The sequence below is a fragment of the Squalius cephalus genome (assembly GCF_949319135.1).
Source record: "Squalius cephalus genome assembly, chromosome: 1".
Lineage (NCBI taxonomy): Eukaryota > Metazoa > Chordata > Actinopteri > Cypriniformes > Leuciscidae > Squalius > Squalius cephalus.
In genome coordinates, this window is record NC_137122.1 from 18,129,995 (window position 1) to 18,157,069 (window position 27,075).

General features: G+C 37.6%; 1 protein-coding gene and 1 long non-coding RNA gene across 2 annotated transcripts in view; both read right to left on the reverse strand.

Moving 5' to 3' along the window:
• LOC307171157 (uncharacterized protein) overlaps nucleotides 1-27,075 on the reverse strand; it is a gene marked incomplete at its 5' end in the record, with an annotated part of 38,231 nt that continues 11,156 nt past the window's right edge. The window contains 4 exons of the mRNA XM_079892615.1: nucleotides 1-513; nucleotides 4,952-6,410; nucleotides 14,288-14,390; nucleotides 17,751-17,776. Coding sequence (XP_079748741.1) covers nucleotides 429-513; nucleotides 4,952-6,410; nucleotides 14,288-14,390; nucleotides 17,751-17,776 — 1,673 coding nt within the window. The 3' untranslated portion in view covers nucleotides 1-428. The remainder of the gene's footprint in view (nucleotides 514-4,951; nucleotides 6,411-14,287; nucleotides 14,391-17,750; nucleotides 17,777-27,075) is intronic.
• On the reverse strand, nucleotides 8,489-10,465 carry LOC307164032. The gene is made up of 3 exons (XR_013822195.1): nucleotides 10,376-10,465; nucleotides 10,118-10,236; nucleotides 8,489-9,698 (listed from the first exon to the last, which is right to left on the reverse strand). It is a non-coding gene; the product is annotated as an uncharacterized lncRNA (long non-coding RNA).

Here is a 27,075-nt window from a genome sequence, read left to right on the forward strand (position 1 = left end):
AAAATGAGTAAAGAGTTTAATCAATCATTGAAGCAAATACAAACATTGAGTAAAAGTGAAGGAGAATGAGACAGATCTCTCTCTTTACTGACTCTTTATAAGAGCCAAAGCATCTCAAGAGAAGAAGAGAAGAAAAAGAGTCCAGTTTCAAAGATACATGAAACTATTTATTGTGATTCCAAGAGTAGAAGTGGAAGAGACACTAGATGTTCTGATGAAAAACAATGACAAACGAGTAAAAAATAAACATCAGATTCATATCTCTCATAAATGTTATGGCCTCTTCTTCAGCTCCTGAACTGTGCCTTCAACGGTTTTTCCAGTGTGAATTTTCTGGTGCTCTTTCAGTTCATCGTCTGTAGTGAAGGACTTCCTGCGTTTCGCTTCTTCCCAGTGTGAACTCTCATGTGAATCTTCAGACTTGATTTTCATGTGAAGTGCTTTTTACAACTGAGGGCAGGAGACAGATTTTTTGGCTTCTGTTTTTTCCTTTCTTGTTCTCGTACATCAGGTCTAAAAGAAACATTAAATCAAGTGAGTTTCAATGGACCATTTTATGCAAAAAAAATTGCTAATCATGTTGTTACACCGATGTATCATTCCTATTTTGTACCCGCGCAAAGCGCGCTTTTCCCTCCACAGAAGCACGTCGCTAAACTAGGGAATGAACTTGCGCTCCCTGGGCGGTTCAGCGCAAAAAACCCTCATGCTATTTTGCAGGTTTAGAAAACAATTGCGCCACTAACCAGGAAAAAAATATTTTAAAGTCAGCATGCTTGGCCATAATCAATGTAGCGTGTGCACAACATACACTTTGATTCTCTCATCTACACAGAAGCAGCAGTTTTCATTTTTGCAAATCATACATTATTAGGAACGATAGATAGATAGATAGATAGATAGATAGATAGATAATTTATTATAAAAGCATACATCTAGCTTACACATTTACCCAAATTAATTATCATACGCCTTTTTAACCGAAGTTAATTTGGGTGGGTTTCTCCATCCCCAACGTCTCTGACGAGAGTGTTGCTCTCCTCGGCTGTGAACCGCTCCTGGCGCGCGCTTAGCAAATCCGCCGTTATAATAGGAATCCGCTATAGAACAAGCGCGCCTGCTCTTAAAGGGAATGTGAGATGACGCTCTGATTGGTTTATTTCACGTTACGCCCAAACCACACCTATGAATAATGAAGCTACTTCAGACCAACCCATTTTAGATTTGCGCCTGGCGCAAGAGTCATTTATCCCGCCGGGAAAATAGCAACAGCGCTAAGACCCGCCCACAAAGTTACTTGCGCTTTGTGCTTGGACACTTGCGTTTCAGATTGTTAAAATATGGCCCTGAATCAGTTTTATGGCGTCATTTTTTAGTCAAATGTTATGAGCGTGTAAGACATGCTCACGAGCACATTATGTTATTTCACACGCGCAAAAATGAACCTTCAGCTGGCATGATAAAAGTACTCGCGCACAAATTCAACAACCGAGAGGTGTACAGGTAGCTGCGAGCGAGCGTCTGGCATACTCTCATGCTTGTACAGTGGAATCCTGCTCGCGCGCAGCGGGCTTCTGCTCGCGGAGTGCTGTTTTGCTCGCGCAGTGGATTTCTGCTCGCTCAGCTGATTTCTGCTCGCTCGAGTCTACATGACTTTTGACAATTTGGGGGCGGAAACCAAGGAGGGCACTGACCCTCTTATGATTGGTCACTTTCATCATGGAAAATCTTGGGAAATCCTAACCCCGCCCACCTTCAGACGCAGCGCGAGTCACTCAGCTCGCTCTGCTACTCCAGCTATCTCTGTATATTTTAGAGACAACGAAATATGTGATAAAACACCACACTAACTCTTTTCGTTTTCATTTAAAGAAATCTTAAACATGATAGCCACACAAATGTGGTTCATGCAACGCGTATTGATTATATTCAGTTTGAAGCTTTGAAAAAAAATTTCGTCAAATAAAAATAGCAGGCCTACCTCAATCCACACCTTGTCTAGTTTTTATTTAAAAAACATTAGTTTGGAGTGAAGCACTGCGGACAGTTCTACCCGAGGCAGAAAACAGATGTTCGGGAAAACAGAGATAACGTCTCGCTGGAGTGACCAGCTTCGGGAAGCGCCTTTCATTTGCTTGTTGATGTTTGCATCGCAAGAGATTGCGTCGTTGCACTAATGCTTTATTTTAATACCGCATAGCATATTTTGCTAGTTACTTACGTTACTAGTTACACCCTTTCTGTCGAAATGGTCCCACATAGTAGCCTACTTCTTTTTGCTCACCTAATTTTGATTTCTCATCTAAATACGTTTGTACAAATATACAATACAAATATGTTTGTAGGCGTGTGGTTGCGGCTCAACGCACCCAGTGAGTTAACAAATATAGGCTATATATAGTATTTTTTTTTTAACCATGCAGCAGCAAAAAAAAAAAAAAAAAAAAAAAATGGTTCAACTGATAGAACTTTTTTTTTGGAGCACATCTTTAAACTTAAAACTCAGCGAACACTATTCACCCAGGCATGAGCAATATATCTTTATAATCACTTAAGTGTGTACTTATAAATTATCTAATTCAAAACTAAATCAAATATTCTCTGTTTATGTAATCTGTGTGAAAAGAGAGAGACTAGTTTCATTGACTAGTTTTGGATAGATTATACATTTCTATAGACTGCCACATCGAACAAGCTTTTGTTTGCCAATTTTTGCTCAGTTAAATATAGTATGTTTTGTCAAAAATAATCAAATAATATGTTATTATAGTGTTTGTTCCAATGTAGGCTATATTCGAAGTAATGCATTGTTAACTTTTAAATATGATAAAATGTATACTTTAGTTTTTACGAAGAAAGATTACACTTGAATTGTTGTTGTAATTGTAACATTTTTAATACAAAAATATATTTACAAGGTAGATGAAAACAAACTATTAAAAGGTAAATATAAGCCTTTTCTTGAAATAATTTTATTGTGTTTTATTAGTGACAAATTTTGGGAGAGGATACATATTCCAAAACTGAAAATACAGTATGAGAATTAACACACAATTACTGGACATGTTTATCTTGGATATTATACAGTTTGCGAGCACAATTTGTGAAAAAAATAAAAATAAAAATAAATTGAGATGCTTCCAACTGTGAACCAATTGGTTGAATATTATTATAGGGAATATAAATGTTAATTTGAGGTTTGATACATTGCTTATACGTTTTTTTCTCGAGCTGATTTGGGGGCGTTCACAGTTTGCATGGGCTCTCCGTGGGCGGGATCACATTAAAAATAATGAGCTGAGATGAGAACGACTGACATCTCTCTCTTTTCGTACAGATTACATAAACAGAGAATATTTGATTTAGTTTTGAATTAGATAATTTAAAAGTACACACTTGAATGATCATCAAAAACATATTGCTCACGCCTAGGTGAATAGTATTCGCTGAGTTTTGTTTAAGTTTAAAGATGTGCTCCAAAAAAAAGTTCACAGAGACGGACAGGCGACCATAAAGACCTGTTTATTGTCTTTATTTTACAAAAACAAAATGTTTTTTTTTTTCGCTTGTAGGTGGACACACAAAAAAAGTAGACATTTAACAGTTTATTTTTTCATATTTCTTAAGTCTGTATAAACGACCATAAATAACAGAGTATTTTAAGTTTATTTTGCTGCTATGTGAAAAATAATCTAGCAAAATGCGGCCGCGTTTGCCGACCTCAAGGGGTTCATTTGTGTTTAAGTTGCTCAAATTGCTTTAACGTCGCTTAGCCAGGCAACAGGCAAGTGACCAATCCTTAGTGGCGATGTCACTACACAATAGTGATGTTTCATTTGTGAACGAATCGTTCTTTTTGAAAGAATCTTTAGGTGAACGAATCGTTCTTGTTCACATATTAGCAGTGCATGTGCAGCTCAGTGAACCAAGTAGCTCTGTGGACGACTAGCTAAAATGTTAATTATTGAGGAAAACCTTGTGCTTTGGTCATCTGAACCACTTATTTCGACTTATTTGATTATTTTAATGACTAAATTAGGCACACATTTTAATGAAGCCAAATAATTTTGTTGTTACAAGTTAATATTTTTGTTGACTTAAGACATACAGTAACACATAAGACTACCAATTAGGCTGCGTCTCATTTCTCTGTCTTACCCCTTACTCTTACCCCTTCCCCTCGGTTTTGCGCGTTCATGTGAGGGGAAGTGGTGTCCCAATTCTCATTTTGACTAAGGGCTAGGGCCAAGGCGTAGGGCTACATAGCCCTTGAAACGAAGTCTGCGGAGGACCACACTTGAAAGAGAGGGGTAGGAATTTCCCAGAAGTGAGTCGCACAAATGTATGTATTTTCAGCAGTTCAATGACACTCGTGTTTTATGATACCTTTAATAAAACGTTCAAGCGGTTTTAATTGTAATGTTTTTGTTTTGAATCACTAGTTAACCGCTAGCTAGCAGCTATGCGCTGTTTGCCGTTTGCTAATGTTTTGCTTATGGTGTCGCCGGCGCCGCCGTTAAATACAATAAAACAATGTCTTTGACTGATGGCACACAAGCGAGCAAAGATAAAGGGAGACCAGGCAATCGATATCACAACCCGAGACGACGGCATCTTCGTTTGTTTATATCAACGCGTATCGCCTCTGTTGACGTAGCAGCCAGCTAGCGGAAAGGGAAGATGACGCAAACGGTAATCGAGTGGTGTCTCATTTCTTAGAGAAACGTTCTTCCCCCTACCCCCCTTCACTCGGTATCGAAGGGCAAGGGGAAGACGCAGACGAAGGGGTAGGGGAAGGGGAAGGGGAAGGGGTAAGACAGAGAAATGAGATTGGCCCTTAGACTGTAAATTGTGTCGTGCCGTACCAGCTCAAGTGGAAACACAACTGGAACTTTTTCTGAAGGTGGAAAAACAGCTTTTGTTTCTCAGCACATAAAGATGAACTACTTACTTTGACCTCAGACTGTGGTGATGTGATTTCTTCACTGCATGGATCTTCATGTGTCGTTTCAGGTGTTCTTTATTAGAGAAACTATTTCCACACTGATCACACGTGTGCGGCTTCTCTCCAGTGTGGATCCTCTCATGTGTTTTCAGATTTATTAATTGACTGAATCTCATGTCACAGTGTGAACACTTGTAAGGTCTTTCTCCAGTGTGGATCCTCTCATGGGTTTTCAGATATGATGACTGACCGAATCTCTTGTCACAGTGTGAACACTTGAAAGGTTTTTCTCCAGTGTGAATTCTCTGGTGTTGTTTTAAATGTTCAGCTCTAGTAAAAGTCTTCTCACACTCACAGCACACATACTCTCTCACACCAGTATGAATTTTCTGATGGATATGTAAGTATGGCAGCAGTGAAAAACTTTTTCCACACACAGAACATGAATGTGGCTTCTCCTTCGTATGAACTCTCAGGTGTCTCTTCAGGTGTGATGCACAGCGAAATGTTTTCCCGCACTGTTCACATGTGAACGGCTTCTCTCCGGTGTGGATCATCATGTGAAAATTAAGGTATGAAGATTTACTGAAACTTTTCCCACATTGATGGCATGTGAACGGCTTCTCTCCGGTGTGGATCATCATGTGAAAATTAAGGTATGAAGATTTACTGAAACTTTTCCCACATTGTTGGCATGGGAATGGCTTTTCTCCAGTGTGAACACTCATGTGAGCATTAAGGTGTGCGAGTTGACTGAATCTTTTCCCACATTGATTGCATGTGAAAGGCTTCTCTCCGGTGTGAACTCTCATGTGAATCTTAAGAGATTTTTTGTCTGAGAATCTCTTTTTACACTGATCACATGTGAACGGCTTCTCTCCTGTGTGGATTCTCATGTGAATATCAAGCTGTGTAGATCGGCTGAAACTATTCCCACACTGATTGCATGGATATGGCTTCTCTCCGGTGTGGATCCTAATGTGACGCTCAAGACTATGTTTGGTTGTGAAACTATTCCCGCATTGATCACATGAGAAGGGCTTCTCTCCAGTATGAACTCTCATGTGAATCTCAAGACTTTGTTTGCGTAAGAAACTCTTTCCACACTGAGTGCAGGTTGTAGATTTCTTGGCTCTTTTCTTTAAAAATGTCTTTTTAGTCTTTGAGCGCCTCAAATATTTTTCTCCAGGTTTGACATGATGTTCCTCCTCCACTTCCCCCAGTTCTTCACTCTCCTCCTTCACTTCACTCAGTTCTTCACACTCCTCCTCCACTTCACTCAGTTCTTCACTCTCCTCCTTCACTTCACTCAGTTCTTCACTCTCCTCCTTCACTTCCCTCAGTTCTTCACTCTCCTTGTTCACTTCCCACAGTTCTTCACTCTCCTCCTTCACTTCCCTCAGTTCTTCACTCTCCTTGTTCACTTCCCACAGTTCTTCACTCTCCTTGTTCTCTTCCATCAGGTCTGAAATCAAAGAAAAACTCATTTTCAAAATTTCTAAGTAATCAAAATAATTAAAAGAGAGAAATATGGAGTGAATGGAGATACAAATTATCCCAGATGTAACCGACAACTGCTTTAAAATATTACAATTTATTTATTTTTTTATAAATTATTTATACGTCCCTGAAACTTTCCATGAATGAGGTGCACTGATCTTCCAGTTATTATTTTTTTAAACATTATAGCCACCAATCCCATGTTTCTTTCATGAGAACTATAAAATATGTTTCATCAATGACACAATTATCTAACATGATATGAACATTAAAATACACAATGCTGCCACATTTTGACACCAAGTTTTAGATTGATATACAGTTATGTTAAAAACTACTAAAACGTTTTAATTATTAAGGGCTGGGCTGTTTCACACTAAACTTCTCCTTCCATTGACTTCACGCATGTGAAAAGTGTGACACAAGAAACACAAGATCAAGTGAATTTCACTGCGAGAAAATACACAAATGTTTGCAGTAAAGCAGAGTAGATTGTAAATTTGTACATTTTGGAATTATTATCATTTGTTATACATGTTTGTAAAAATACACACACAATTCAGGTACATTGTTGGTAAAATTGTTACAAATGATCAACCATATAAATAAATGTAAATGTAAAATGTAAGTTAAAAAAATAAATTTGAGTTTGACCTGATGTTGACAATCAATATGAAACCTCCCTTTACTGACCATTTCAATAAAAAAGAATAATAATAATAATAAAAAAAACAGAAACTTATGCAGCCACTTCATAGTTGAACTGTTTATCTAAAAGTGATGAAGTGCTTGAATGTTTCTAACATGAATGACAGTTGAAAGCATAAACAGAAATAAACATAGGCTAAACATAGAAACTATTGTCATAAAATAAAGAGTGTTTTCAGCAGATCTGTTAATATTGATGAGCCTCAGACTATCAACACTCATTCAACAAGCCATTCAGGATCATCAGCAGATCATCTCACTTTATTCTGAGTGTTTGCTGTTAGAAACACATTATTTGAGTCTGGATATGATAAAAGTAGGGCTGAACGATTTTGGAAAATAATTAAATTGTGATTTAGTTTTACCAACATTGCGATTTAATATGCAATTCTTTTTTAAGCTCTTTATCTTTTCTATTATTCAACAAAAACAAGCAATCAATCATTGTAAAATAGGAAATGGAATCTTTAGGCAGCTCATCTCATGAGCCGATCACATTGTTTTCTTTAATTGATCTTATTAATAAACTTAAAATATTGAATTACATAATTATGAGTAGGCCTACTTACAATAATTACACATTAAAAAACTAAATAAATACAATTACATGTTAATAATTTTAACAAATATAGCTTCAAAATAAATAAAGAGGGGGGGAAAAATATTACAAGCAATAAACAGTGTTTTCAGGATTTAAGAGTAGGCTGTCTGAACGTCTTTATCTCTTTTGAAATTATAAGATGTGGTTTGCCCTGTCTGTTTAAGAACTTAAGATATAACTGACTGTGTCACATTTATTTTGCATCATTAAAGCATTTTGAGATGCAAGTTAACCACACAGACAGAGTCACTCACAGCCGCATGCTCAAGCACTCTTCGCAAAGCGTGCGTGAGTATTTGAAATTGAAAGCAGCTTCTGTCGGGGATTTTCATATTTTTAATATAGGCTTAAGCCAACTGCATTCCAAGACATATGATGCCTTTGTAGAACATTTGTAAATAAAATACTGGCGGGCGAGACCGCGCACTGCAAAAGTACATCATGCAGACCGCGCGTATCTTCCCAGTTAACAATTTTTGGTTCCCAGAAAGTTATTTTCAGGTTCCCAGAACGTTCTCAGAACAAAAATTCTAACGTTCCCTGTTAGTTAGCTAGGAAAGTTTTCTTTACGTTAATAGAACGTTCCCTATAGGTTAGGGGAACGTTCCGGGAACGTTGCCGAAAGGTTCCAGGAAGGTTATAAAAAACAAATTAAAAATTTCAAAATTTGCCTAATTTCAACCGTGAATAAATTATTATATTTAATATTTATAATAAAACAATTCATAAAATATTTGCAGACCGTTTATTGACACATCAGATACATCTTTCACATAAAAAAACTCCTGATCACAATTTAAGCCTGCATTTGATCAAGCATACCCTAAAAACAGTTATATTGTGAAATATTACTACAATAAAAATAACTTTTCATAAATATACATGTAAATATATAGTAATGTGTAATTTTTTCATGTGATGCAAAGCTGAATTTTCAGCATCATTACTTCAGTCTTCAGTGTCACATGATCCTTCAGAAATCATTATGATTTCATTCTCAAAAAAATTGATTACTATCAGTTGTACGGCTTCATATTTTAGTGGAAACTACGATACAGTTTTCAGTATTCTTTGAATAGAACTGTCAAAAGAGCAGCATTTATTTGAAACATAATTTTTTTAACAATTTTAAAGTTTTTATTGTGACTTATCAAATTTTTCTTTTCTGTATAAACATTTTTTCAAAACAATAAATCTTAAAAATATTGAAAATGTTTATAAAACAGAACAATGACCAATTATAACCAAATTAGAAAACAGTAAAGGGATAGTTCACACAAAAATGTAAATTCTGTCATTAGTTACTGACCCTCATGTCGCTCCAAACCCATAAGACTTTTGTGGAGAACACAAATGAAGATATTTTTAACAGATGCCTTGTGTGCGTAAACAATTACGTATTTATTCACAAATGATGTATCTCCGACGCATGTTACACCATGAGATGGCCGGCTCTCTCGCCAACACAACCCTGATGAATCGTGGTGCTCCGTGAACACGTGTCAGAGATGTAGGCTATATTTTTTGAATAAAGATGCAATGTTTTTTTTTTTTTGCACACACAAAGCATTCACGTCGCTTCATAAAGTTGAGGTTGAACCACTAGTCATATTGATTATTGTTATAATGTCTTTACCACCTTGAAAGTTGTAGTTGCATAAACTGTGAAATGGAACGACAGAAAGCTCTCAGATTTCATTAAAAAGATCTACATTTGTGTTTCAAAGATGAACGAAAGTCTTACAGGTTTGCAACGACATGAAGGTGAGTGATGAAAATGTTTGGTAATGTTTGACGCATTAGGTAAATCAGTTCCTGAGGAGCACCAGTAGATCTCTTCCTGATCTCTGATCTGCTCCTTCCACCGTCCCAATCCTGGATTATTGAGCCACGACAGAAGTTTCCACTTTGAATGCTTTAGCCTGGCTGTTTTTTCTCCAGCATCTAAAGTGAGAAAGAAAACAATAACCAAAATGTAAATGTAAAAAAACAATGGTTTTCTTGAGTTTTCCCTCTACATATTTGTGCAAGATTTAAGTCATAGATAAAGTGTGAATGTTTGCTTGATTAGACATTAGCTGTCTAGCGACGTATAAATGCTGAAATAAAATATGGTTTGTGTTTTAAAATCAGCTATCACATGTCATTTTGTAGCGAACTGTCTCGTGTGATTAAAGTTTTGAGCTTCAGAACTTCCGATAACATACTGACTACTGAGCTAGAGACCTGAGTGATATGCACCCAGAGTTTAGCACCTTGATTAGCTTGTTCAGGTGTGCTGGACTAGGTTGGAGTAAAGCTCTGCATGTAAGTGGACCTTGAGAGACAATGTTGATATCTCCTGCATTATCTTCTGAACTTACAACACTGGTGTCCAGACCAAAGTCCTGCAGAGTTTCTGGTGATCCTGGATCAGCTGCTCAGGTCTGCTTAATTGGGTTTGGAGCTGAACTCTGTGATCAGGACTAGATGGCAAACAATTCTGTAAAGGGGAGAAGACAAACAATATTATGTTATAAATAATTTGTTCTGTGTTCATCTGCTTACCTGTACAAAGTATGCATCATGAATAAGCGGTATATTTAATTTGATCTTTAAATAACACTGTTTTAACTACAAACCTGATAAAATGACTGGGCAGTGGAGGAAAGCCTTATTTTGCCCTCCAGGTGGGCGTAATGGTGTGACGTCACGTGATAACTATGAATTAACCATACAGTGCATAAGTTACTTTTAGGTTAACGTTACATAAATTAGCTTATTTCCATTCATCCATTGACCAATTGTCAGCAAAACCTACAAACTACAAAATCTCTCATCTACACATAAGATGTGATTAAAAGCCCAAAATTACAGCTCAAGTCTATTAGTTTACCTACATTAACGTCACCTTTAGTTAGCCTAACAGTTGAGATGCTAACATACTTTTGCGAAGACACTAAACCATTTCTATAAACTAAATATTCAACGGAAGCGAGTAATTTACATCAAAGAAAGTCTCAGAAACATTTGTATGTAGGCTACTACTTGTGTAATTTTATGGACTAAACTTACCTTAAAGTAGTTAAAACAACAGTGAGAGACGGAGTTTTGCTGATTGTCAGTTGAGCTGCTGCCTCGTTTCCACGGTAACGCCCTCAGTCCGCTCCAGTTCAAATGCGGCTTGAATGTTCAGCGCGCGCGCCCATCAAAACACGGTCCCAGACAGCAAGCCAACATTGAATAAACATTGTTTTTCCATCTGAATCATCATTATGGTTGATGTTGAAATTTCAATGCAAAATAAATGTTGAATCACCATTACCATATCGATGAAAACCTGATGTTATTAATGTTGATGGCAACAATATTGGAACAACATTGATCTATAGTTATCTTTATGATTGATTAAGCATTGATATTTGGTTTACCGGGCGATCGCTGAATGTGTTGAAAAGTCATTGATTTATAGTTGACCGGGAAACGACGCTGTTGTTGAAGAGTCATCGCATATAGTTGACCGGGAAATATGATTGAAAATCCATCGATTTTTGTTTGACCGGGAGATCAACACCAACGTACTGCACCGAACACAGCTCATTTCTGGACCTTGGCACAAGCGTACAGGTAAGTTTGCTTAATGTTCGATATGAATGAATTGTACCAAATCAAATACTGTTAGGTTGATCGTTAACATGATGGTTAATGTAGTAACCGACGCAGTGCTGCAGTCACTGAAATAGATTTTTGTTTTACCAATGTGTCAAAATCTGCCAAAAGTACTTTGTGGTTCTCTTCTAGGTTATAAAGTTAGCAAAACCTCACTGGTCCAGTCTATTTTTGTGACAGCTAGCTCAAAATGCATGTCTGTACCCATTGCTAGTGTCGTGAAATCTATTAACACAGCACCGCTATTTCTTCTGACCGCCGGAGAACACCGGCGGAACCAACGCTAGCATAGTGCTCTATCTAGCGCTAGCGCTACCCACAGCAGTGACCGCGGCGGGCCAGAATTACACAAAATACATGTTTTACCTTTACTTTACTCAATGCAGAACTGTCTCGAGTTGTAACGTTAACTGGAAATGCCGATTAGACCATCTCGTCGTAATAGCCTACAAATCCAAAATATGAATAATCCTCGAGCAGGGCTGCGATATGCGTGCGATACAGTTTTGTAACTCCATTGTGCTTGTTTTCAGAGATGATAACAGTCGTTTTATACTAGTGCTTATGCGATATCATGATTTTTGATGATCTTCTGCAACTTTTCTGAGCGCGGGGAAGCGCGCGCGTCACGCGCGCACTGTTATTATACAGCGCCTGACAACCAGGCCTGGCGGCGTCAAGGGGGGGCTTAGCCCCACATACTTCATTTAGAAACAATTAAAATGCCTCGTTAATTTTAAAGACATAGCCTTATTATTAGCCTGTTTTTGCGGTGAGATTTATGCATATTCCTCCATGCACCCAGTATTTAAGCAGAAATTAATGTGCAATTTAGTCAACCAGAAAAATCTTTTGTCTATGGTAACTCTAATCAATACATTTGCTATTTAATTAGTTATACGTATCCAGTTATTTATATTTAATTTGTTGAGTTAACAATTAGTTCTGATTTAATAAAATAATAAACATGATTTTTTACTTGTATTCTAGATGCCTCAACGTCTTACAACGGCAAACACTATGACTTCGCTCAAGCTGTACAGAAGTGGCTGCGCTACGCCCCAGACCGAGCGGGAGGAGCTGGAAGAAGGAAGACAGACGCAGCAGGACTTAGCACGTTAAAAGAAAAAGAAAAAATGAAATAATACAATAAAAATGATTGTTTAATTTTTAAAGAATGCGTGGGGTGTCATTTGTGCTAGTCTAGGTTATAGCCTAAAGGTATAGTTTCTATTTTCAATATTTTGCTAGCCCATGGCTGTCGATAAAGCAGGATTATAGCCTAATAATAATGTTTTTAATATTATAGGCTATTAAAATTACAGACCTTCAGATTAAACCTGTGGTATACTAGGCTAAAACACCATTGAAGTTTTGTTGATATGCTGGGATTTCAACATTGTTTCAATATCCATTGTAATCGAAATACCATTGAAATTCTGTTGATCTCTAGGTATGATTTAAACGTTGTTTCAATGATAATAGAGGGTGCAACATGATGAAGAATCAACATCAGAGTTCGACGTTGATTCAATGATTTTATCGTTGACAGTGGGACGTTGATTTAACATCGTTTCAATTACTATTTGCTATCTGGGGGTAGGAGTCACGCAGCATAAATTTTTTAATTGATGGAGTGAATTATTTGATAATCAGCTAAAATATCCTGAAACTTGATACATTATCAAGTGGATAGGTCTGTGGCCATCGCAAACTGTAAATGGAATGAGAATATGAAAGCATTGAAAATGTAAAACAATGAAGTCATTTATATAGGCTACATTATAATATAATATAGGTCTACCTTTAGAAATGCTAAACGTGGTGTAGAAACAAAACAGCAAAAACTACATATGATTTTAAACATTTTCTCATACACAAATTTACAGTAACACAAGGAACAATTGATAAGCTTATATGTTCTAAGTATTTTTTAAATGCATTTCAAATATACAAAATGTATTTCAATATATTTAACAGTGCTTCATATACAGTATGTGAATATATTAATATGCAGTTATTAATAGGCTATTTAAGTGCTGTTGTTTCGGTGTTTCAAACTACTGTGATGTCTAATGTTTTTATATTTAATGTAGTAATTGTTAACAAAATGTTTAGAAATAGTAATAATATTCAGCACAAGTGTTTTCTACGAGATGTAAACCACTAGGGAGCGCTTTTTGCTGGATTTATGCCATATCATGTATGTATTGCGAACGTATATTACAATAATAACCTGCAGGAAACGTTCTGGGAAGGTTCTCTTTAGGTTATAAAAAATAAAACCTACAGAGAACGTTCCACGTTCTTATTTGGTTCCCAAAAAAATAACCAAATGGGAACCATATGGGAACGTTCTGTGTTTACTGGGTTATCTTGTGCAATGAAGGCTGCGAATGTCTTTATAATTCGCTTCAACTTGACCGAACTTTATTAATATTATTTTTCGTAAGGTACGAGTGGTGTCGTGTGTGTGTGAGAGAGAGAGATGAATTAGAAGCAAGCAGAATACGGTTGTTTAAAAAACACACAAGTCATCACGTATAAAACTAAGCTCAGACATAAGAGAGGAGAAACATCGTTGGAGAGAATCTATGACACAATATCACATAAATATGGCCTATATGCGTAGCATGCCAAGTGGATGATTCATCTGCGATACAGGTTTACTCTCGCGTACGAACACAAAATCGCTCAGGTCTGAATGAACTCCACATATTCTCCTCATGCTCGCTGCTGCTGCACTAAATGTTTATTTCAGTAGGAAGACGCCAGGAAAGACGCACAAGTATCGCTGTGATCGATAAAAATAATACAGAAATGAGTCTGTCGCTTAATCAAACTGTATAAAGTGTGTTTGATGGTCGTGTAGATATGAGAAATACCGTAAACCGCTCTCCTCACCTCAGACGACTCCTTCTCCTTCTCCTTCTTCTCCTTCTCCTTCTTCTCCTTCTTCTTCTTCTTCTTCTTCTTCTTCTTCTTCTTCTTTAAATTTATTGGCGGTTGGCATACCAATTTAGTGCATTACCGCCACCAACTGTTTGGGGTGTGGAGCTTCAATGCGGATTTATAAGCTAACACACACACACACACACACACACATATAAAATGAGTAATACATTTGTATATTCTTGGTTGTTCTTAAATTCGATAACTTGTTCTAACAGTATTATTCTTCCTGTCCTGCTTCACACTCTAATAATACATGATCTACAGTTTCTCTCTTGTCACAGCATAGTCCTGCCCAGCTAACAAAAAGACGTCCCTAGAACGTCCCTGAACGTTCTCTGCGAACGTCCTCTGGACGTTTTCGTGTAGGGTTCTTTAAACGTTAGCAGGACGTCGCGGGGGACGTTCGCAGGACGTTTGCAGGACCGTCGTGCGACGTCCCGAGGGACCTTCGTGGGACGTATGGAAAACATTCGGGGACCTTTACAGAACGTTCATTAGAAGTCCTTTTAACATCCTTTTATCATTTTATTTTATTTTACTTCTGGCAAACCAAAGAAAACAGACACGTTGTAAGGAACAAAGTATTTATTTGAACAATTGTAAAGGTGTTGTGCTCTTTCCATGTGTGTGTGTGTGTGTGTCTTCAAACGCGCTGGCAGCTGTGTGTGTGTCTCGGTCGGTCAGCTGTGGTTAGTCCATTGGCAATTCTTCCCCCTGGCATCTAAAACAACAAAATTAACACATTCAGTAGTGTTATGATTTTATATGTCTATATATGAATATGTGAAATATAACGTCGTCTCATTTCAGCTACATTTAACGTTAGTTTCGTAGTGTTAGCATAACGGTTAGCAGTGGTACACGGCGGACAACTTCAGCAAACGTTTTAAAAGGTCAAATTTTCATAATATGTAATGATGTATAGTGGTTACGATAACTAATTTATACTAATATAAAAATTAAAAATACCTTTTAGACAGAAGAAAGGGAAAACACAAGGCCGCGTCTGAAGAGGACCGTTAACTGTCACTACGCAGCTGAGCGTTGCCATGGATACATGGATACATGCTGCGTGCCATAATGAATGACGTCACTCGCTTAGGTGCATTTGATCATAACTTGCTAGTGTGTTATGGAAGGCATTCTGCCAAAATTATAGTGTGTAGCTATATGACACTTTTTTTGTCATTTGAAATGTAATGTGCTATCAGTCTTAAGTGCAATAATTAGAATAATATTTTTCCTAAAATAACTTATTTTGAATAAAACCAGTCATTCGATCTCCTGACCAACATTTTTACAGGTAGCCTAAATTAGGATACATTTGTCTTACCTGTGTTATTTTCCACTTTCTTTCCAGCATGTGCTATTCCATTCTTCACATTTTCCTTGGCTGCATTCATCATGTGAAGTCGATGCATTATTTTAGAGCTCCTGAGATTCAACCTCTCATGTTTTTGATGTTTAAATTATATTGGCTGAAAACAGACTTGTGATTTGATTTCATCTTTAATTAGTGATAGAAGTTATAAGTAACATGAAAGTTATTATCTTAACATTACATTTAAAACACTAACATTTTTTATAGGGCTGTCAAAAGATTAATTGTGATTAAAATAAAAGTTTGTGTTTACATAATATATGTGTGTACTGTGTATAATTAAATTTGTATATATAAATACACACATGCTTGTATATATTTAAGAAAAATGTGTAATTTATATATAAAAAAATTATATTTATATTTACAGTATATGTATGCAAATATTTCTTAAATATATACATGCATGTGTGTGTATTTATATATACAAAATAATTATACACAGTACACACACATATATTATGCAAACACAAACTTTTATTTTGGATGCGATTAATCGTGATTAATCTTTTGACAGCCCTAATTTTTTTTTTTAAATTAACTTAATTTCAGAATTAATTTAAATAATATTTTTACTATAGTTTATTTGCAGTTATAAAACTACACAACGTCAATCTGCAAAACAAAACAAAAAAACATGTTTTTTAGATAAAATCCATTATCACAGTTAATTTAAAGGATAAACAAATCCCCTTTTAAATCCAATATGGGTTTATATTTTAGTTTAATCATTCGTTTGTCTGAGTTGCAAGATGTCCGGTCTAATGATACAAATCAAAGGTATGGGCGACTGGATTGTGTTGTCATGGAAATGGCAGGTGAGGGAGATGTTCACAAACTGGCCCGGACAAATGTCCTCAGAACGTCCATCAGCGAACGTTACAAAGCGGACCAGATGCGGACGTCCTCCGAAGGTCCGCTCGGGAACGTTACAAAGCGGACCAGATGCGGACGTCCTCCGAAGGTCTTCTCGGGAACGTTATAAAGCGGACCAAATGCGGACGTCCCCCGAAGGTCCGCTCGGGAACGTTACAAAGCTGACCAAATGCGGACGTCCCCCGAAGGTCCGCTCGGGAACGTTATAAAGCGGACCAATTGCGGACGTCCCCCGAAGGTCCGCTCGGGAACGTTATAAAGCGGACCAATTGCGGACGTCCCCCGAAGGTCCGCTCGGGAACGTTACAAAGCGGACCAAATGCGGACGTCCTCCGAAGGTCCGCTCGGGAACGTTACAAAGCGGACCAAATGCGGACGTCCTCCGAAGGTCCGCTCGGGAACGTTACAAAGCAGACCAAATGCGGACGTCCTCCGAACGTCCGCTCGGGAACGTTACAAAGCGGACCTAATGCGGACCTAAGGGGACGTTCGAAACGTCCGGGGGACGTCCCCTGTTTGCTGGGTGTTTCGTGTTTACCTAAACGACTGAGATTATGATGATTGAGACCTGCATGTCCAATTCTAAGCCTTGTAATCGTTCTCCCCTTCGCTTCCAACCACCCTTGTTTCTGTACTTTATATAAAAAACGACCTTTGGTCTCCTTTTCCCATTGTCCTTGCCATAACCTATTGATTCCTGTTTTAATGACACTTTTCATGTCCATTTACTCAATAGAACTGTCCATTGCAGGTCTGACTTAAGAGTCTTTTTAGCCAAACGATCAGCTGCTTCATTACCCTCTATTTCACGTGAGATGGGACCCACATAAAACACACTGTAAGTACCTTACAAAACCTTACTAAGCTTAAAAAAACCCTGAACCTCGTCTTCAGTCAATCGGTGATTTTTTTAAACTCCATTGTTGATTTGAATAGCAAACTGTTACTAAAGGCACCGCGACAGATTTAAAACAAATGGTGGTTGAAATAAAATGCTGCATGGAGTCAACCAATCAAAATGCGGGATGAACTCATCCAATCAGCATGTTGGAAACAAAGTCCCACCCCTGAAAGTTCCTGAACTTTGAAAAAGTACTACATCACAAGCAGGGACTTTCTGAGGGAGAAATATTTACCCACAACTTCATTTTGACCCTGATTCCTGCGGTGGAAACACACCAAGTTTTTAGAAGCTTTTGTGTGTATAGCCTGCATTGTGGTTCAGGAAGCTGTCCTTCGTGAAATGTGAAGCAAACAGATAAACATTTTAACTTTTTGTTAAATGTACCTTTTTTTTTTTAGTCTTTTTGCATATTCCATGGGCGGGGGTTATTTTAATGAGGAACATCCAGACTTCATAAGGTCCCAAAAAAATCACGTTGTAGTTCTTGGGACGTGGACTCTGTTAAAAGGTGCTCTAAGTGATGTCACACGTTTTTTAGGCCAAAACTTTTTTTTTTTCACATCCAGCAAACATCACTATCCGCTGCCTGTCACCTGAACACACTGTAAAAAAAAGTGGTCTCTGTAGACACCCCAGGCTTCACAAACGGCAAGAAAAACAAACTGGCCCAGCCTGGACCACATCCAATACGACATGCAGGTGGCTCTGTTTTTGCTGGTTTTTACAGGTGGGTAAATCCAGTTTGTTTTATCTAAATGGTTCATGTCTGTTTCAGGAAGCATGGAAGGGATGGGAGGGGACGGGATGAGGAGGGGGGAGGGTCGAGCTAGCCACCGTTTTGTTTGACAATACTTCGAACGTCAACAAGAAGTGACGTCACCCAACATCGCTTAGAGCACCTTTAAGTAAAATATCTCCCTTTGAGCTCTGTAACCTTGCAGATCTTTTTTATGCTCAAACAGCAACATTACACACTAACTTAAGTTGAAAAAGTATAATAGCACCCCTTTAAATAAATATCATTCCGTCTATTTCAATGTGTAGCATCTGTTTCCACGTAGTCCAGGGTTCCTCAACAAAGTTAATTTTGAAGTTCACACACTCTTTCCAGCACACGCCACGGTCCTTGCTCAGCCATCGGACATCATTGTGCAGCAAAAGATCATGCCGTTCTGCAGACATTTCCTCCATGAAGGCTAAGAAAAGGCGATGTTGCAGACCAGAACTTGCGCAAATAAAGTCACAGTATCCATTGTCTCTTTCATTTTCCAGACAATTTGCCGCACAACACCAATTCATGAATTATGCAGTGAAATGCTATGAGTTTTGGGCTACGTTTACACCAGTGGCGGCTGCTGGTCTTTCAAAGGGGGGAAGCTCATTTTCGGCCTACATCATAAAAATTGTCCATTTATTTATACGTAAATTCTTCCCAACGTTCCTTTTCAAGAAAATGCTCTGTGACCCTATATCGTTCCAACTAGGCGTCTTTTCCAGTGACTTGACCAGTGTCCTCTCTATGGCCAGCAGAGTTAGCTATAATTGTATAAATGTAATAATATAATAAAGGTATAAATAATAATATAATAAAGTATAATAATAATAATAATACTACGCCTGTACCATCCATAAAAGTGGTCAACACAAACTTTATAGTAAGCAGCCCTCTCAAAATATGGTGTCAGGTCCGGAAGGCATTTAAGTTGCCATCAACCTCATTGTCCACCCCTATTGCTTATAACCAAGCCTTTAAGCCATCACTCATTGACTCCACATTTTCGATTTGGTCCAGTAAAGGAATGGTCACTGTCAGAGACTTGTACATGGATGGTAAATTTGCCACATTCCCTCAGCTGAAACAGAAATTTGATCTTTCACCATCACACTTTTTTAGATATCTACAGCTGAGAAACTATGTTCGTACATCTATCTCCCACTTTGAACTATTAGCAGATGAACATGATATATATAAATTACTTTCTTTCTCCCCTGATGCCTCTAATTTGATTTCTCATTTTATGGATGTTTTTATTGGTCAGTTAGACATATCTACCCTGTATTTGAAAGATTCCTGGGTAAAGGATTTAGGTATTCAAATTACTAATGAGGATTGGAAAAAGTCTATCAAGGTCATAAATAAATGCTCTATTAACTCAAGACACCAACTTATCCAATATAAAGTAGTACATCGGCTTCATTATTCTCGGGTTAAGCTTAACAAATTCTACCGCCCCATCTCCTCTAACTGTAACAAATGTGAATCTGCAGAGGGATCCTTGGGACATCTTTTCTGGTCATGCCCAAAACTTTATGAGTTTTGGAGCGAAATTTTCAGATTCTACTCTAAGGCTTATTCTTGTATCCTTGCCCCTGATCCAGCAATTGCTGTTTTTGGTTGGTCTGACTCACTTCGTGGGTTCAGTCATCAAATTAAAAAAGCAGTCCAATATGGAATGGTGATAGCTAAAAAAATATTCTTTGTCTATGGAAAAAGGCATCAAAACCACTTTTTAAATCCTGGCTTTCTGAACTCTCTAGCACTTTGCATTTAGAGAGACTTAGACACAATTTTTCTGATAGCATTGCTGGCTTCGAATCCACCTGGGAAACCTTTTTTAACCCTCAGAAGGTCTTCCTTTCGGAGTCACACCCTGGGCCTTCCCGGTCAGAAGTGACCGGACACCTAAAAATTAAACTTCCTCAATCCCAGTAAAACCAATGCAATTTATTTTTGTTCTATACTATTTATTCTTTTTAATTTAGTATTTTGAGAGAATTTGATTGAATTTATTAATATTTATGCAATATTTATGGTCTATTTTTGCCATTGAAATTAATAAACCATTTTTTTATAAATATATATGTATTTTTTTTTTTAAATGCAGTATTTTAGTTTAATATAGAGTCTCTAGGCCTTCAAAAAAAATGTTTTAAGCAGATTAACACCATCTGGTGAGAGTAGGGAGAGAAAGCGTAGAACCATTGTGTAACCACTAGATGGCTCTCTATGGAGAGGCATGTGAATTCCCCAGCTGTTTGTGGACACATTTACTACTTTTTTTTTTTTTTTTTTTTTTTTACAGAATTTGTAACAAAAAAATGCAATTCATTCAATTATAACACTTTATGTAAAATAATATTGAAAAAAAATGTTTTTATTTTTTTTATTTTTACATTTTTACATTTTTGGTCAATTTCCCATTCATTTCCTATGGGGGTCATTTTTGACCAAAGACCATGAGTGTGACTATTTTTTTACGACCCCTTAGCATGCTCAGATCATGACCTTAATTTGTTTATGTGTTCTCACATACCCAATGCCATAAAAGTCAAAAAGTTTTGTAACATTCCGATGAAGCTGTGATTTTTAAAAATTCAAAACAGTTTTTTTGTAATCAAAATTATTGGTGTGTATGTGTATAAAAGTGTGTTTGTATGTGTGTGTGTGTAGGTGGGTGTGTCTTTTTTGCACTCATGATGTTGTAGAGTGTCACCCCTTTACAGCGGTGTACTTTTTTTTAAGATTGTGGCCGATTTGTAGATTGTACACACAAAAATTCTGAGATTTTTTTTTTTTTGTCAAATTCCCATTCATTTCCTATGGGTAGGTCATTTTTGAACGAAGGCCTGTAGTGTGACTATTTTTTTACGACCACTTAGCATGCTCGGATCATGACCCCAACTTTTTTTTGTATTCACATACCTAATGCCACAAAAGTCACCAAGTTTCATAACATTCTGATGAAGCTGTGATTTTTAGAAATTCAAAACAGAAAATTGTTCGGTCAGAAATGACGAGGACCGTCTGAGGGTTAATTACCTGTCAAATGTCAAGGATAACAGTTTGAAGTTATGACCTTTTCATTGTTTGTGAGATAATCATATTGCCTGTGCCCACTGGCCCAGAAATATATGTGTAACATAGTTAACCTATGTATAAAACTGGAGGAACTGATGTAACAATGGTTTTAAAATCCTTTTTTTTTTTTTTTTCCTTCTTTGTCCTTATAAGTTGTTGTTGCTTTTTTGTATTGTTCTGTGTTGGTCAAAATAAAAAATAAAAAATATTCAAAAAAAAACATAATAATAATAATACTGCTAATAATATATAGGCTATTTTTAATTATTTTCATAATTATTGTTTTAATTATTAGTAATAATATTATAAAAATATAATAGGATAAGTAATAATATAATAAAGGTATAAATGTATAATTGTGTGAAATGTAGGCTATTATGAAAAATGGCTAGCAATTTCGACAAGCAAATACCAAGAAAGAGGTAGCAGCAGTTTTTCTTTTGACTATCACTTGAAAAATCCACGATGGGACTGAGCTCTCCAATAGCTTCAGCGGCAGCGACTTTTTATTGTATGAAATCGCTGTCAATCAAAAGGAGATGCAGCCCCTCCAATCATCACGCGGAAGCCCGGAGTCCGGGCCAGCCCACTCCTCATAGAGAGCCTAAGTCCCTCCCCTTCCGGTCGACCACCATGGGACCTTATTTCGGAAAAATATTGTATGGTAGTCAATGGCGAGAGACAACAAATATTTTGATCTCGTTTGAATTCGCCTTTGGCTAAGCCACACCCTAGAATGCAGATTGACCAATCACAGCGCAGCCAAGAACGAGCTCCGACAGAGGTCCGACACTTTTTCAGAACGCTCCATTGACTTTAACGCAGGCGTCTCATATTTTTGGTCTCGACAGGCTATTACCGTCGTAGTTTTATCAAAAATATAGTTAAACGTTGTGCCTGGGGCATTTGTAACACAGATACGCGTTTCCCAGAGAGGAGGGGGGTGTCCGTTTTTTTCCCTTCCCAAAACCGAAGTCAAATCCTGACAAGTGTCGTCTTTGGATTAAACTGTGTGTGTGGACGTCCTCACAGTCAGCTAAACCCCTCTAGGATCAACAAGCGCACTTTTGTGTGCTCTAAGGTAAATTTTGCTTTTAACCTTATTGTGAAGTTATACTAGTTAGACAGTTTTATGCTGTTTGTTTTACCTAACTTTGTTATTCAAGATACTTTGTTATTCAAGATAGGATAACGTTAACGTTATGTTTCTGTATCTTGAATAACAAAGTTAGCTAACATCCAGCCGCTAGTCAAAACATACAATCCTGACTTAACTTACGTGATAACTAAACTATCGCCAAGCTTGCTTGCTAGCACCTTGATTCTTCATTAATTAGGGTAGAGAACCGAAATCATAGCCTAAAACTGTCTAACTGGTATAACTTCACAGTAACGTTAAGGTTAAAAGCAAAATTTACCTTAGAGCACACAAAAGTGCGCTTGTTGATCCTTGAGGGGTTTAGCTGACTGTGAGGACGTCCACACACACAGTTTAATCCAAAGACGACACTTGTCAGGATTTGACTTCGGTTTTGGGAAGGGAAAAAAACAGACACCCCCCTCCAACCTCTCTGGGGAACGCGTATCTGTGTTACAAATGCCCCAGGCACAACGTTTAACCATATTTTTGATAAAACTACGACGGTAATAGCTTGCCGAGACCAAAAATATGAGACGCCTGCGTTAAAGTCAATGGAGCGCTGTGAAAAAGTGTCGGACCTCTGTCGGAACTCGTTCTTGGCTGCGCTGTGATTGGTCAATCTACATTCTAGGGTGTGGCTTAGCCAAAGGCGAATTGTGCCCTGATTTACACATATGATGTTTGTCAATTTAAAAGATACATTTTAAAGTCAAGAAAGTCGCAGCTTGATGTAAAACTGCTGAGGTATAAGACTGTGAAAATACGTAATTACAAAGACTACAAACCCAGAAGGCGCACATGCGACGTCATACCTTTTCTCTCAATAAATGAAGCTAACTTTACTGAAGCTAACGTCTGTAATTTTTTCTATAGTCTTACATTATAATCGTAACGTTACGCCGTCATGCCTGAGTGTTTTGAGCCAGAATACACACATACGAGCAACGGATCTTGTGACGTACATAGTGAGAGACGAGAGATGTAGTTCATTGAGCGATTTTCACATAAAACTAAACGTTACTCTTCTGTTTTATGACAAACTGCGACTTTCTTGACTTTCATAATTACCTTTTGAATTGACAAACATCATATGTGTAGTTCAGTGCACAGTTCAGACGGAATAAAAAGATAAGTTATCTCTCGCCATTGACTTCCATACATATTTTTTCCGAAATAAGGTCCCATGAGCCGGAAGCGGAGGGGCGGGACTTAGGCTCTCTATTCACCCCCAGAGTGGGCGGGACATAATCGCAGCATTTATCCAATGACCGTCTAGTTTCGAAGCGCTGAAAAAAACTGTTCAGGGGTGTGTTTCCCGAAAGCATCGTTGGCCAACTATGGTCGCAAGTTCCGTCGTTACTAATAGAGTTCAATGGACATTGCGCTATGGGAATGTATGAGAAGTAAATCGTGTCAGTCGACCTGCTGTATGTAGCGGATTCTGAACGATCTCGTCTTTGAGATGAATGTTTTCTAACGCATTTTTAGTCAATAAAATGTTAACACAGTACATATTTGACCATGAATTTTTTTGACAAGCCGAGCTTCCCTTGCAGTCTTAAAGAAATCCCCATTGGTTTACACGTGGCTGGCTATTTTCATAAACGGACATTTCACCCTCTCTGTTTAAAAATAACATTGTGCACACCTGCTTGTTTACATATGCCGTTGTTGCTATTTTAGGGATTCTGATTGGTGTGCTGACCTCCGAGCACTCATTTGTCTCTGCTCCTTGACATAATAGAGCAGCTGTACTTGAATGCAAACAGACGAAAAGGGTTTGCACCAACATAAATGCGACTGCTACTCTGAATGCATCCATGATCACTATAGCCAAATGAATATGTAAACATAGGTCACACTTTTGACGCATGCAAACATGCAAAGTTTTCCAAAATCTCCACTCTGGCTGGAGTTTTTAGAAAGAATCGTTTTTAGAGGCAATTCTCCATTTGCGTGTAAACGGAGGACACAAACAAAGGGAAATGTCTTTTTTTCAAAATAACCATGAACATGTAAACGGGTCTTGGATTGACAGCAGCTAGCCTGCTTATCAGGCCTCTGTGATGTCCAACCATTGACAGCTTTGACGCAGATACTGCGTTTTAATTTTTGCACCAGTGATGTGCTTACTCTGACGTTACCATGACAACCTTTAAATTAGCGTGGGACAAACTTGTTCCTCTCAGGCCAGATGTCGCCCACGGGCCGCCTATTGAGAAACCCTGACGAAGTCTAATGCTTATTTCACATAATTAAATGTTATCTAATCCAACCTGTTACATTTCTTAATTAGGGTTTTGAAATGAACTTTTGACTTCTAATCAGCCAACAGCAAATTGGCAGAGGCTCGCAAAATTGGGGGATCCCCCCCCCGACAAAACGATAAAAAGTTGTCGTTTACATTAACCCGCATAAATACGCCGTCGAGCGCCATCATAACTATGCCAAACCTATGGGCGGCAGTGTAGGGAGAAGGATACAGCCATGCAAGCCAATCAGAATCCTCAAAGTCGACAACAACGAATAGCACAAGTGACTTCCTGTTCCTTTCAAAACAACAGACATGGCGCGAGGTTCATGACGTAAGCATTTTCTGGCGCATAATGTGACGTTTGAGAACTTAAAACCTCATTTCTCCCAGTTGACACGGCAACACATAACCGGCGTTTTCAGAAATCTCCACTTTGGCCGGAGTTTTTAGAAATAATCGTTTTCTGCGATAAAAACGGTGTTTTCGTATAAATGACAGGCCAAAACGCAGGTAAATATCTGCGTTTTCCCATTGTGTAAACGGGGCCTAAGTACACTTGAACTAATGCCAGGGGCGGAGTCGGGAAAGACCACAGGCCCTCGGGGTGTGTATATAATATTTGTAAAAATATTTTTAAATTCTATAGCGGTGAATGAGATAATATATTAAAATAATTTTGTGTTCCAATTTGCTCAAATAGCAAAAGAAAAAAATCCTCCATAGTGTTTTCACAACTTTCAAAACGTAACTGACCATTACATAGTAACTTGCATATTACGTACCCCGGTAATATATCATGCTGCGCCGCGTTATCGATTAGGCAGAACAATCCTTCCATCCACCATAGATAATTTTTCAAATTGCTTATCGGATCTGTCTCAGCTGCTGCCTGAACCTAAACAAACAGATGAACTAGAGGAACTAACCAGCACTATAAGCACCATTCTCTCTGGAAAATTGGATATTGTTGCACCTATGAGACTAAAAAAGGTCAGAGATAAAATTAAAGCACCATGGTACAACAATACTACGCGTGTTCTAAGGAGAGAAACCTGTAATTTAGAGCGTAAATGGAAAAACTAATTTAGAGGTTTTTAGAATCGCTTGGTAAGACAGTATGTCACGTTATAAAAAGGCCCTAAAATTAGCCAGGGCTGAGCACCTCCGCAAACTAATAGAAAATAACCAAAACAATCCAAGATTTTTATTTAACACCGTGGCTAGACTAACAAATAAACAAGCGTCACCTGAACAAAATAATCCGTTACAGTTTAGTAGTAATGATTTCATGAATTTTTTCAATGAGAAAATAGAAAACATTAGATCCACAATTGTAAACATTCAATCCTCAATCGCGCTTTATAATTCAGCCTCGATTATCACCCAGCAAGAACAATTACAGTGCTTTACAACTATAGAACAAATAGAGTTAAATAAACTTATCACTTCCTCTAAAACAAAAACATGTTTATTAGATCCCATACCAACTAAACTACTGAAAGAAGTGTTACCTATAGTGGAAGAGCCTCTCCTCAATATTATTAACTCATCTTTAACTTTAGGTCATGTTACAAGAACATTTATACTGGCAGTTATAAAACCACTCATTAAGAAACCACAATTAGACCCAAATAACCTAGCAAATTATAGACCCATTTCAAATCTTCCTTTTATGTCCAAAATACTAGAAAAAGTTGTGTCTGCCCAACTAGGCTCTTTCTTACAAGAAAATGACATCTATGAAAAGTTTCAGTCTGGATTCAGACCGCACCATAGCACTGAAACTGCGCTTGTTAAAATCACAGATGATTTACTCTTAGCTTCTGACCAAGGCTGTATCTCAATATTAGTTTTACTTGATCTTAGTGCTGCGTTCGATACTATAGATCACACAATACTCTTAGATCGACTACACAATTATACCGGTGTTCAAGGACAAGCATTAAGCTGGTTCAGATCATACCTACCTGACCGCTACCATTTTGTCTATTTAAATGGAGAAAAATCGATCATAACTCCAGTAAACTATGGAGTACCGCAAGGATCTGTGTTAGGCCCTCTATTATTCTCAATATATATGCTGCCACTTGGAAATATTATAAGGAAACATGGAATTAGTTTCCATTGTAATGCTGATGACACGCAAATATACATTTCATCACGGCCGGATGAAAACGCTAAATTATCCAATTTGACAGAGTGTGTTAAAGATATAAAAGATTGGATGATGCGCAATTTTCTTTTATTAAATTCAGAAAAGACAGAGGTTATACTTATCGGTTCAAAAAATCGCCCACAAAACC